Below are 13,673 nucleotides of genomic sequence, written 5' to 3' on the forward strand. Positions count from 1 at the left end.
TCAACTCTGTGGAACTACACTGACAGTGGTAGAGAATGAAAGGAACGTGGGGGTTGTTTTTCAGGCAGATATGAAGTTTTCTGAGCAGTGCAGATGGGCTGCAAGAGTAGCTCATGGTGTATTGTCGATGATATATAGGAATTTTTCTAGCAGGGATAAGGAGGTGATTATTCCCTTGCATAAAGCAATGGTCAGGCCACACCTAGAGCACTGTATGCAGGTCTGGAGGCCTCATTTCAAGAAGGATGTAGAGATGCTGGAACAAGTACAGAGAATGGCAACAAGATTGGTGAATGGAACAAAGGGGTGCTCTTACGAAGAAAGGCTTAAATTTTCAAATTATAGTGTATGGAGACTAGGCACCAGCGAGGTGATCTGATAGAGGTGTATAAAGCCTTGAATGGTTTGAGCATGCTCAATGCTGATGGGATTCTTCCTCTTGCTCAGAATAATCACCTGAGAGGGCATAAATTCAAATTGAGGAAAGACAGATGTAGGATAGATGTGAGGAAATTTGCCTTTAGCCAGCGGGTGGTTGGTTGGTGGAACAGACTTTCATCCCTTGTTGTGGAGGTTGATAGCCTGAATAAGTTTAAGTCTCAGCTGGACAGGTATTTCGAACGAACAGAGGGTTGAAGTTGAAGTGGTTATTTTTATTTATTTTTCGCTGATGCTGCATAAGCTTGCTTTCTTGCATCAAATGCCTCTACTAATGCTAATGCTCTTTTATAGGTCCTTTAAAATAGTATTCACTGTTGAAACAGCGAGATTTAATTTCCTTGCAATAGATGAGAAACTGTCCTGCTTGATACTTATTAATCATTTTTATCTTCATTTCTAAATCGATTTTGTTTCGTTGCCTAGCACTACCAGCACTTGCACTTTCCGTTGGTCCCTTTCCCTTCATCATTGTATCATTACTATATGTAAATAGTAATGAAGAGAAATTTCTGAAAATTTGTTTTTTATATGATTGAACATTTCAGTGAAGGAGAACACATTTCACCATAATAATGTAAAAAGCTACACAATTTCAGTTAAATTTCAGGGTATTATCGCAAATGCAATAAGATCAAGTTTACTACCCTTTTAGATGCACTAACAGAAAAGCCCAATAAAACGGAAAGTGCTAATTAGTATTAGTATTAGTATTAGTAACGGCCGTATGGTGCAAGAAAGCCTATGGCTTATGCTGCACCAGCCAAAAAAAAAAAAAAAAATCCGAACAAAACAATGATAAAAACAAAAATTAAATAAATAATAATAATTAATAAATAAATAAAAATAATAAAATGAAATTAAAAATTAAATAAAAAGGAAATTAATCCTATCATCCTATGCGCTTCCCTTACCCGAAAGTACTATCCAGATGACCTTTGAATTTCCCCAAACTGTCGGCCTCTACCACCCATGAAGGCAACTTATTCCAGTAATTTATAACTCGCTGGCTAAAATAAAACTTCCTGCAGTCCAATCTAAACATTTCCCCGCGTAACTTGAATTTATGTCCCCTAGTTCTAGCATCATTTATAATCTTGAAAATTTTGTCCTCATTCATTTTACTGATGCCTCTCAGAGCCTTAAACACCTCAATCAAATCTCCTCTAAGGTGTCTAGTTTCCAAACTCTGCAACCCACATATTCGAAGTCTTTCTTCATAAGGACGCCCTTTTGCCGATCTCACCAGGCGAGTTACCCTTCTTTGCACCCTTTCAAGAAGCTCGATGTCTTTCTTTAGGTGCGGTCTCCATACTTGAACATAGTATTCCAAGTGTGGTCTAACATAGGCCTTATATAATGGGATTATCACGTCCCTATCTCTACTTGCAAAAGTTCGATAGATCATCGATAGGACACCATGGGCCTTCCTTGCAACCTGTTTACAATGCTCAGAGAATTTCATGTCTGACCGTATCGTAACACCCAAGTCCCTTTCCTCCAGTACTGGGTTTAGTTGAACTCCACCAAGTGAATAAGTTATTTTGGGATTACTGTTTCCCAGGTGTAATACCTTACACTTTGTTGGATTAAAGCACAGCTGCCATTTTTCTGACCATTCTTGAAGTCTATCTAGGTCTCTCTGAAGAAGCTCAGCTTGACAGTGATCATTAACTACTCTACCAATTTTAACATCATCTGCAAATTTAGACATCACGCCCTCTATCCCTTCATCAATGTCGTTTATGAAAATTAAAAACAACAGTGGTCCTAATACTGATCCTTGGGGAACCCCACTTCTTACATCAACCCAATCTGAGGAATAGCCATTTATCACAACCCTCTGCCTCCTGCCCTGAAGCCATCCTTCTATCCATCTAAGGATTTTCCCAGTGATTCCAACCTGTTCCAGCTTATAAAGCAACCGCTCATGTGGGACTGAGTCAAAAGCTTTGCTGAAATCTAAATAACAATGTCGAAATTATTCCCTAAATCCAGCTCGTGAGTGACCCTTTCGAAATAGCGAACCAGATTTGTTAAACATGATTTTCCCTTTACAAAACCATGCTGAGTATCCTTGAGAATTTCAATTCGATCCAAATGATCCTGAATTCCACCCTTGATCAATGCCTCCATGATTTTCCCTACTACTGAAGTCAGACTGACAGGTCGATAATTTCCCACTTCACTTTTAGAGCCACCCTTATGTATGGGAGATACATTTGCACTTTTCCAATCCAAGGGAATCTCCCCAGAGTCTAGTGATGCTCGCATAACCAGCCTCAGTGGTTCAATGCACTCGCTTGCCGCCTCTCTCAAGATTATAGGGTATATTCCATCAACTCCAGGAGCCTTACTAGTCTGTAGGCTTGAAAGTTTTTTCATTAAATAATCTTGCGAAATTTCAATATCATTAATTACATATTTTTTAACTTTGCTCCCACAATTTCCCATTGCCACAAAAGGCTTTTCATTTGTAAATATCGATGCAAAATAACTGTTGAGTTCATCTGCAACGGCAGCTGGTGTATTTATTACTATCCCCTTTCCCTTACGTAAAGGTCCGATCTGGTTTGTCCTGCTCTTCTTGGCATTTATATATGTGAAGAATTCTTTATCCCCCCCTCTTTGCTCTGTTTGCTAGTGATTTCTCATAAACTGCCTTTGCCTGTCGAACCTTTTCTGTGGCGCTATTACACATCACCTTGTCGCTGTTATAGGCTTCAGTACTTTTTATTGCTCTGTAACGTTTCCATGCCACCTTTTTCTGCTCAAGTAATGTGGCAACTTCACTATTCATCCAACTTGGAACCCTTCTCGTGGAGTATTTTTTTAATGGTATATACGCATTCAAGGCATCTGTGATTAATGTTTTAAAAGCGTACCACAGTTCAATTGTATTCATTCTCTGCGCGATATCTACCCAGTTAATAGAGGCCATGTAGTACCTTAAGGCATCGTAATTTCCTTTTCTGAAATTAAAACCCATTCCTTTGCCTTTTACTTCTGCTACCTCTCTCGTCATCATCCACCGTAGAACTCTGTGATCACTTCCTGCTACTGGTTCCTCTACTGTCAGCCCTGTTATGTCATCTGATTCATGTGTGATGATGAGGTCTAGGATATTCTTTTCTCTAGTTGTTTGTTTGTTTGTTATTTGGATTTTAGGAGCATTAGCAACTAAGGCCATATTGCTCCGGGGATATGCGGTGGTCATTCCCTGACCTTTCCGCATCCTCCGTATTTGGTGGTCACGGGCTCGAACCCCGGTCTAATCAAGAAGCGTGTGCTACGCACTGCTGCTCCTGCCCACCTGGCTACGGAGGCGCCTTTCTCTAGTACTTTCCCTGACATGTTGATACAAATAACAGTCATCTAGTTGATTTAAAAATTTTGTTCCCCATGTCGAGTTTCCTTCCCATTTACTCCAATCAATTAGAGGCAAATTGAAATCACCCATAATAAGGCATTGACGCTTACTTGCCCATTCCATTTGCATGTAGAGGCTTTTGTCATAGTCTTCACAATCACCTGGTCTGTAGATTACGCCTACTCGCATTGTACCTTTGTTTCCAACTATCTCACACCATACAGACTCTATACTAGCATGTGAAATGTCTGAATCTGGGAAAGCTATCGTCGCACTCAGGCTGCTTCTGATAAGAAGCATTACCCCACCACCCCTTCTATCTTCTCTATCCTTCCTAAATACATTATACAAGCCGTACTGAAACTCATCATCCCCAATTTCCGGGTGGCACCACGTCTCCGTAAGCCCTATTATGTCCGCGTTACTTGTTTTAACCAGCAGTTCGAATTCGCTCATTTTATTGACGACACTTCTAACGTTACTGTATAAACAATTAAGATTTACTGTTCTTGTATATTTAACAACCCTAACACAACCCTTGAAGTTTTTTAGGCTCTCTTCCCTGATATTAGCTACCTGCTCACGTGAAACGTCTTTACCCCCAGAACATCTAGATAATACGTCCAGTTGGGGTAACAGATAAGAACTCTTAAGGTATGTGCAAGAGTTACATTGACCAATATTATCAGATAAACGCGTGTCAGTATTACCCACATCCCCCCTAACTAGCAGTTTCCCTGAGCCTTTAAGGTATCCTCAATAATACTGGCAAAAACTTTTGCACCACCTTTGTTTAAGTGTATCCCGTCTCTACAAAACAAATTCCTTCTACCTACAAGTGTGGGCCATGCTGATAGAAATTTACCCCCTAAAGCCTTGCAGATTCCTTCAAGTCTTGAGTTAATCCACAAGGCTCTTAACATATAATCCCTCCTATCGTGTCTGGGCAGAATTGCAGACACATAGACATTATGGCCTAGCTCGCGACATTTCCTCAGCATGGTCCTGTATTTTTCCAACAAATCGTCAGATCGTGTACGTTTAATATCGTTTGTCCCCACATGAATAATAATATTTTCTTTACCCCCTTTAAAATCTGACAGTCTGTTGGTGACATCATCAATAGTTGCTCCCGGCAGACATACCCTGGTTCTGCTCCACCTATCTTTATTACAAAAAATATTCCCCGTTTCCCTGACAATGGAGTCTCCTAATAAAACAATGTCCTTTCTAACCAGGGTAGTTTGCACTTGGTTTTTCTGTTTTGAGGCTCGAATCGGGTGTGCATCACTTGGTAGATTGCTGGAGTTTTGAGTCCCTGACGAGCTCCCAGAAGCATTATTTTCGAGGGCAAGCACTCGTTTTTTCAGGGACTCAAATTGTTCCATCAGTGCACCAAATTGTAATTTAAGATCGGTGCACTCCTTACATCGATCACAAAGAAAAGAATCCCCAGGTGAGGTAGGATTAGTCACCAGGTCGACCTTGGAAAACATTCCACAGGTTCCACAACGGATTAAATCATGACTCACCCGTAAATCGCCATCTGCTATTTCCGTGTGACTCACGATACCCTGTGACATGTTTAAGGCAGATCTCGTAACAACCATTATAAAATTAAATAAATATCAATGAAAGTAACTTTAAAAAATTATATCTATAATATTATTAAAATCAAACAGTTACAGGAAAACCTATAACAAAATAATCCAACAATATTTAAATAAATCAAATATTTAAAAGCACTATCCAAAAGTAAACCACTTAACTGAGGAGCCCTGTCTAAGCGCGTCCGCTCACCTCGAATGCCAACGTACTAATCCCAATGAAGAATCCCAATAATGAAGAAACATGCTTCAGAAAAATATCACAAAAGTGTTGAAAATTGATTCTTATAACAGGACATATGATAAAAATGAGTGTAATTCGATTTACATTATAAATATGACCGATAAGAGAGATAAATAGCTTAGTTATATTGAGCTATTTTCAACGTGCAAATTTTCAACTTACAAGGACTTGGAAAGGGAAAAAAAAAAAAAAAAAAAACCCAATGTGTTATTGGGTTGGTTCATATTATGATATTTTCATGATACCTTCATTTATTCCTATAGGATGCAAAATACATTTCCACAATTTTTTAAGTTTCCGGCTGGCAAAAACTTACATAAAGTCAAATTTCCGTAAGTTGAGTGGGTGACTACCTGGGTGGTCACCCACAGTGTGCTTGCACATGGACTTTATACCCAGAATTACTAACAGTCCCACCATTCTGAAGGTGCAAGCAGAGGATTTGGCTGTTACAGACCATCTGGACTTTGCTGAAATTAGTTTCACTTGACTTGAGTGTCACCCAAATATCAGTTCCATCAGCGTTTTAGACTACAAAGTAGCAAGCACAGCTTGTCTGGCATATCTGAGAGAATGTCTGCAACAGCCACAAGACTTCAAGCATCTTAGACACAATATTCCAATTATGGTCTCATAAATATCTTATGCACTGGAATTATAACCTCCTTATATGCAGTATCCTGTCATTGGTTATGATTTATTGAAAAATTGTTCAATAAATCATAATCACTGACAGGATATTATGTGTGCTCTTTGCAGCCTATCCACACTCCACAGAGAATTTCATTTTGTCATTATTGTAATCTCCAGGTCCATTTCTTTCTGTACTTTCTTTTTAACTGAACCCTTTCCAGTGTATAAGTTAGTATTATTATTAATTAGTAATGGAAAATAATGCAAGGAAGTAAAGTTACAGTCAGCCAAAAAAAAACAAATACAAAAAACTTTCTACATCACTTGTCCATTCTCTCTAATAATTTATTTAATTTTTCCTTAAATTTATGAACGCTACCCACTTCCATAACACCAGATGGAAGTTTGTTCCAACAATCAACTACTCTCTTGCTGAAAGAAAATTTCCACACATCTACCCTGCAACAATCGTTCCTCAGTTTAAATTTCTGCTTCCTTACATATGTTGCTTGAGCAAGAGTAAGGATACCTTCAAATATATAGCTTAATCAATCCATTCGAAGTCTTAAACAACTCAGTCAGATCTTGCAGGTGTGTAGAGGTGCCTCCGTACCCAGGTGGGAAGGAGCAGCAGTGCGCAGCACATGCTTCTTGATTAGACCGGAGTTCGAGCCCATCACCACCAAATACAGAGGATGCGGAAAGGTCAGGGAATGACCACTGCATATCCCGGAGCAATATGGCCTTAGTTGCTAATGCTCCTAAAAACCAAATAACAAACAAACAAACAAACAAGCAGGTGTGTAGTTGGCAGATGCTACTGCATTTTGCCAAACTGAAGTCTTGGCAAGAGAATACCCCCTTTTGTTCCTTTCACTAATCTTGTTGCTCTTCTCTGCACAATTATTGTTTATAATTCCTGGCTTTATGGCCATGAAGGGCAACCTGCAATAAAGACAGACACACACATGCTCACTCTTGGTACTCAAGATTTTTCCATTGCCCTATAAAACAGAATAATTACCTCATTATTCCTCCTGGCAAAATTCCTATAGTTTAGCATTGTAATTTTCTAAGTATAAAGCCTTGCATTTTACAGCATTAAAAACACAGTTGCTTTTCTGACCATCCCTAAATCAATGCTGCTTCATACTGTTAATTAACCACTCTCCCAATATTAACACCTGTATATTTTGATGTCATGCCCTGCATCCCTTCATCAGTATCATAATTTAATGTAATTTTTTATTATTTATCATTTAAAAAATAAATTTAAAAATGTGTTTTTTATACTTATTTTTCAGTGAAACAAAATTTTTATTAATTCTGTTAATTCTGCTTAAAATAAAAAAAAATAAAAAGTATAAACACAAAACTATTAGGCACTTCCCATTATTTCCAAGTGCATATATTAATATTTTTTGTCAAATAAATAAATAATAATAATAATCAAGGCAAGAAACTATTTTATATAACGATTAAACATAAAAGAAAGAGTACCTAACTTCTATAGAAGTAGTGGCAACCATCCAATGAGAAATATATTTATGTACATTATTAACTATATTGAAAATATCAACACAAAGCTGAAGGAAAAAATAGTAACAGAGATGGTGGTGCTGGTGCCTGTGCCTCATCTGTCAGACACTCAAGTAAGAACACAGTTACAGAGAGCAACAGATGCTAATCTTGAACTAACAATTAACATGCAATGTTTGAAATTTACAGACGAAAAAAAAAAAAAAAACTTAAAATGGTTATAATGGGCTGATTAGAGTGACTAAGTTGCTGGTTGCTGAACTTAGCACCAGTCACTTTCCAAAGCACTATTCCCCTCCTAAATAGTACAGTGGCTTTTAATTAACTGTTCTTGTTATAAAAAGCTGTTGAAAAGCTAAAATGAAGCTCTGTCATCTCATTTTTTGATCTTTAGCATTTACTCTATGATATAATAAATGTAATTTTGCATTGTAAATTCATATCTTTTAATGATTGCATAATTATGTAAATAACAATTTCTCCCGTTCAGATGTCAGAAGAAGGTAAAGGTGTTACAGGAATATCAAATATGCTGACAATTACTCGAATATATAATGCTATAGCATCAGTTTCTTTTATGAGAAGGTGAGTAATTTTAAATTTATCTTCTTAATCTGTTTCTGTTACTTATCACAAATTATATATTAATTGTTTTGTAATATATGTGAATTGGAAGCTTACACAAGGCTTCGTGGACACACACACAAACACACATTAGAGAAAAATATAACAGGTGGTGATTTGAAGATCCAGGAAATTATCTCCTAAACAGTAATTATCAACACATGAGTATCTTGGGTGGTATTATTAATTCATTGTGTTCTTGCCAGGATGGATAATCAGTGTTCTAAAGTAGTATTTTGTTATTTGGTTTTTTTTTTTTAGGAGCATTAGCAACTAAAGCCATATTGCTCCGGGATATGCGGTGGTCATTCCCTGACCTTTCCGCGTCTTCCGTATTTGGTGGTGATGGGTTCGAACCCCGGTCTAATCAAGAAGCGTGTGCTACGCACTGCTGCTCCTGCCCACCTGGCTACGGAGGCACCAGTTTTAAAGGGATCTGAGAAAGTAGCTATAGTGTTGCAATAAGATGAATGTGGCACTTGTTGATGTATTAAATATGTTCAGCAAACTTAAACATTCACACCACTGGGAATATGTTTAAAAGTTTGGAATGTTATGCCACAAGTGAACTGTTTAATTTTCAATTAGGACATGTTTTGTTGTTGGTTGTTGTGTCTAATTAATCGTCCCGCTTACAGAGAAAATGGGTTCATCAAACAGCTTGTAATTGACAGGATGTTCCATTCACCGACATTTTGTAAATAAAACAATGTGGCTGGTATTGAAATGCAGAAATGTTGGCAACAATGATCTTATGTGTGGCAAGTACAGGAAATGACAGTGCATCAGCATGTGTGTACGTTGTGAAAGGCATCATGTGGGATGAATGCCCAAAAATTTTAAAAATTGTACACTAGACTTGATGTTATTTATGTAGTTTTATATGGTTTGAGTCCCTGAAATAAAAATTAGACAAAAAAACTTGAGCCTATTTCCTATTAAAAGACAAGTACAATGTATTAAATAATATGGCATTCTTCTTGATATTTTGTATATCCATTATCAAGACTTTCTAATTTATATGTTTTTCCTAATTTCTATTTCAGGGACTCAATAAACTATTTAAAATAGCACAAAGAACATGGAGTGAATTGTATAATTTTTAAATTTTGAACTTTTTCCCCCCCTTGAAAACCCCAAGCACTAGAGGTGTTAGAACCTATAGTACTTAGCACTGTGCACAGGTGAAGGCTGTGAAAATGAAAGAAGATACTTGTTAACATTAGATTTGAATTTCTGTAGATGGTAATTTTCAGGAAATATGTATGAGGAGAAGTTATTCCAGGAAATGGAAGTTGAAGGAAGGAAGGAATGTGGAAGAAGAAAAGTTGGTTCTGTGAGTTTGAAGTTGGACAGTAATAGGATGCAAACTGGTTGTGGCACATGGTCAGACAGGTTTGGAAAAGAGAGAGAGAGAGAGAGAGAGAGAGAGAGAGAGAGAGAGAGAGAGAGAGAGAGAGAGCAGGAATTATAGAAACCAATTCAGAAGAACAGTGCCCATGAAAGTATCTATAGAAAAGGCATGTAGCAGAAACACAACATATCATCAAAGTTTCTTGCAACAACTGAATAAACGGTTAAAATAAAAATAAAATGATACATACATAAGATAAAACAGAAATAAAATAAGATAAAAGCATTAAAATACAATGAGATAAAAGTGTTACAATATAATATAATAAAAGCATTAAAATACATAGTATCTTTAAAAGCGAAGTGCCTCTTCATCAGCTAGTCTGTGAACGGTGTACTTCAGTATGTATTGATGGTTACAATAGCACAAGTCAGATGGGCATGATCATGTATCATGAATCTGGTGTGTCGGTAGAGCAGAATTACGTACACGTGATGATCGCTAGCACTCATCGCACTGCAATACAGTACATTCTATAATAGGGTGTTAGTGTACTCCCCTCATGCAATTCATAGTACTATTATTGGTAGCTTTGTGCAGTGCTTCAAGCCATGAGCGCTGGCGGTAATCATGTGAATAGTCAATGAGTTGAATATCCCGTTGGGGAACAAGGTTATGCTGCTCAACCTAGTAATGCTTGGCGACTGCAGAATATTCAAAATTAGCAGTTTGCAGAGCCACCTCATGCTCAGAAACCCGATCTTTCAATCTTCTACCAGACTCATCACCTACATAATACACCCCACAATCTGGACACTTAATATGGTATACGGAACCACTCCATAGGAAAGGAGGAACAGGTGTTTTCACCTTAGAAATAATAATTGTAATTTCCTCCCCCGAAGTTGCACACATTGTATATGATGGAGACGCAAAATCCTAACAAGACATTCCGATACGCCCGGATAATAGGAGATGTAGGTGGTAGAGATAAATTGATTGAAGCGAGGCGGGTTAGCTTTCATTCGTGAGCCTGAAGCTCACATCTATCTGGAACATGAGGTGGATAGCCGCAATTTGAAAGCTCCAACCTAATGTTAGAAATCTCCAATTGCCTGTCACCAGTTGAACTAAAGTGCATCCAAGCACGAGAGAATAAAGTACGAGCATTGCTACACAAATGACCAGGGGCATGCGCAGAGCCATATTTGATAAATTGGCCTGCGCACATTGGCTTCCTAAAAACGGAAGTTACTAAACGCAAATCCATGCATTGGAGTAACACATCCAAAAAAAGGAAGAGTATTATCAACTTCTAGTTCAATCATAAACTGAATGACGGGCAACAGGGAATTGAGATATTGCAGCAACTCAGTATCAATTTGATACTGCAGTATCAGAATCAAATTGAGATTCTGATCCCCAGGGTACAATTGCAAAATTATCATCAACGTAAAGACACCAGAGAGTGATAGGAATAGGTAAGTTCAAGAAAATCTGACTCTCAAGTTCCTCCATGGTGATATTGGCCACGATAGGACTAACAGGGGCACCCATAGCTGTGCCCTGTATTTGGCAAAACAAAGAGTCATTGAACATGATCACGCCCCCCCCCCCCAGTTAAACACAGATTAAGAGCGGTACAAATATCATCTGTAGAGAGCAAGGTTCTATCTCCCAATGTGGTATCCCTGCTCAAGAGACGTCTCGTGCAACAATAGCCTGTTGTACAGGAACAGAAGTGAACAGAGAAACCACATCAAAATCTCTAATAATACGCAGAAAATGCACACTACTGGAAACAGTGTAAACAGTTTTCCCAACAAGAGGTCCTAATAACTTGGCAACATGTTTAGAAAGTTCATACGTAAGTGTATGACAACAAGAAACAATGGGCCGTAAAGGAATATCAGGTTTATGGATCTTTGGAAGTCCATAAAACTGCGGGAGTCAACAACCTGTCGAATGAATCTTCCAACGGACGTACCTTTTAATCTTATTAGCTAAAAACTAAGAATGCACAAGTTTATAACTTTGGATTCCAACTTCTCCAACACTTTCATAGGGGTGGCTTGCACAGTTTCATAAACCTCTCGATCTGTAATAGAGCAAGAACTTTGCAAATATACTCTGATTTGTCCAGGACAACAGTGCGCCACCCCTTATCTGCAGAGAGAAACTTTGCTCTCTACAGATTGATTGATTGCTGGAACAAGCTTCCATCTGTTGTGGAAGTTGATAGCTTAAATAAATTCAAGGCAAAACTAGACAAATATTTTAATAAATTGAAGCAGTGTGGCAATTAATGGCAAGTTGCTGCTATGGATAAAGGGATGGCTGAGTGGGAGAAGACAGAGTAGTAATCAATGGACACTGCTCTTTGTGGACTGATGTTATTAGTGGAGTACCCCAGGGTTCGGTGTTGGGCCCATTTTTATTTTGTATATTTATTAATGATATTGAAAAACATATCAGACTTAATATCCAAGTTTGCAGATGATATCAAGGTTAACAGGTTTGGTAATGACAGTATGCTACTACAACAGGATCTAGTAAAGTTAGACAGATGGGTGGAGAAGTGACAACTGAAGTTTAACATTGACAGTACATTGCAAAGTACTGCATGTGGGTAGCAGTAACCCCAGAATTTCATTCTCCACTCAAATTAGTGGAGAATGAAATTTTTTTTTTTTTTTGGTAGTTGTTGGCGCATAGGCTTCTGTGGCCATAATGCACCTCCCAAGGTTTTTGCAGTACTTTGATCCAAGCCCGAGGCGGGAATCGAACCCGCAACCTTTGGGTTACCAGGCAGGCACTTCACCCACCTGGCAGAGAACGAAAAAGACCTGGTCATAATTGTGTAGTCAGATATGAAGTTCTCTGTGCAGTGCAGACAGACTGCCAGGACAGCCCATGGGGTTTTGTCATTGATATATAAGAACTTTTCTAGCAGGGATAAGGAAATGATTATCCCCTTATATAGCATTAGCATTAGTAGAGGCATTTGATGCAAGAAAGCAAGCTTATGCAGCATCGGCCAAAAAAAAAAAAAAAAAAAAAACCACTTCCACTTCACCCCTCTGTTCGTTCAAAATACTTGTCCAGCTGAGCCTTAAACTTATTTAGGCTATCAACTTTCACGACAAGGGATGGAAGTCTGTTCCACCAACCAACCACTAGCTGGCTAAAGGCAAATTTCCACATGTCTATCCTACATCTGTCTTTCCTCAATTTGAATTTATGCCCTTTCAGGTGATTATTCTGAGCGAGAGGAAGAATCCCATCAGCATTGAGCATGCTCAAACCATTCAATGCTTTATACACCTCTATCAGATCACCTCGCTGGTGCCTAGTCTCCAGACACTGTAATTTGCAAAACTTAGGCCTTTCTTCGGAGCACCCCTTTGTTCCATTCACTAATCGTGTTGCCCTTCTCTGTACTCGTTCCAGCAGCTCTACATCCTTCTTGAAATGAGGCCTCCAGACCTGTATACAGTACTCTAGGTGTGGCCTGACCATTGCCTTATACAAGGGAATAATCAACTCCTTATCCCTGCTAGAAAAATTTCCCATATATCATTGACAATACACCATGAGTTACTCTTGCAGCCCGTCTGCACTGCTCAGAGAACTTCATATCTGCCTGCACAACCACCCCAAGGTCCCTTTCATTCTCTACCACTGTCAGTGTAGTACCACAGAGTTGATACGTTGCTCTGAGGTTGCTGTTTCCCATGTGTAGTACTTTACATTTGTCAATGTTAAACTTCATTTGCCACCTCTCAGCCCATCTGCTCAACCTTTCCAGATCCTGTTGCAGCAGCATAGTGTCAGTAGTGTCCTTGACAACCCTGCCTACCTTTG

At 38.5% G+C, this 13,673-nt stretch overlaps 1 protein-coding gene across 1 annotated transcript in view; it reads left to right on the forward strand.

Moving 5' to 3' along the window:
• The window catches only part of LOC150075765 (acyl-CoA dehydrogenase family member 11-like), a gene marked incomplete at its 3' end in the record, with an annotated part of 132,322 nt that overhangs the window by 55,524 nt on the left and 63,125 nt on the right, over positions 1 to 13,673 (forward strand). Inside the window, exon 7 of the mRNA XM_090387876.1 lies at positions 8,322 to 8,416. Within this exon, the coding sequence (XP_090244002.1) occupies positions 8,322 to 8,416 (95 nt within the window). The remainder of the gene's footprint in view (positions 1 to 8,321; positions 8,417 to 13,673) is intronic.

Source organism: Mastigoproctus giganteus, chromosome 13 (assembly GCF_048544385.1).
Source record: "Mastigoproctus giganteus isolate SK-2022 chromosome 13, ASM4854438v1, whole genome shotgun sequence".
NCBI classification, from domain to species: Eukaryota; Metazoa; Arthropoda; class Arachnida; order Uropygi; family Thelyphonidae; genus Mastigoproctus; species Mastigoproctus giganteus.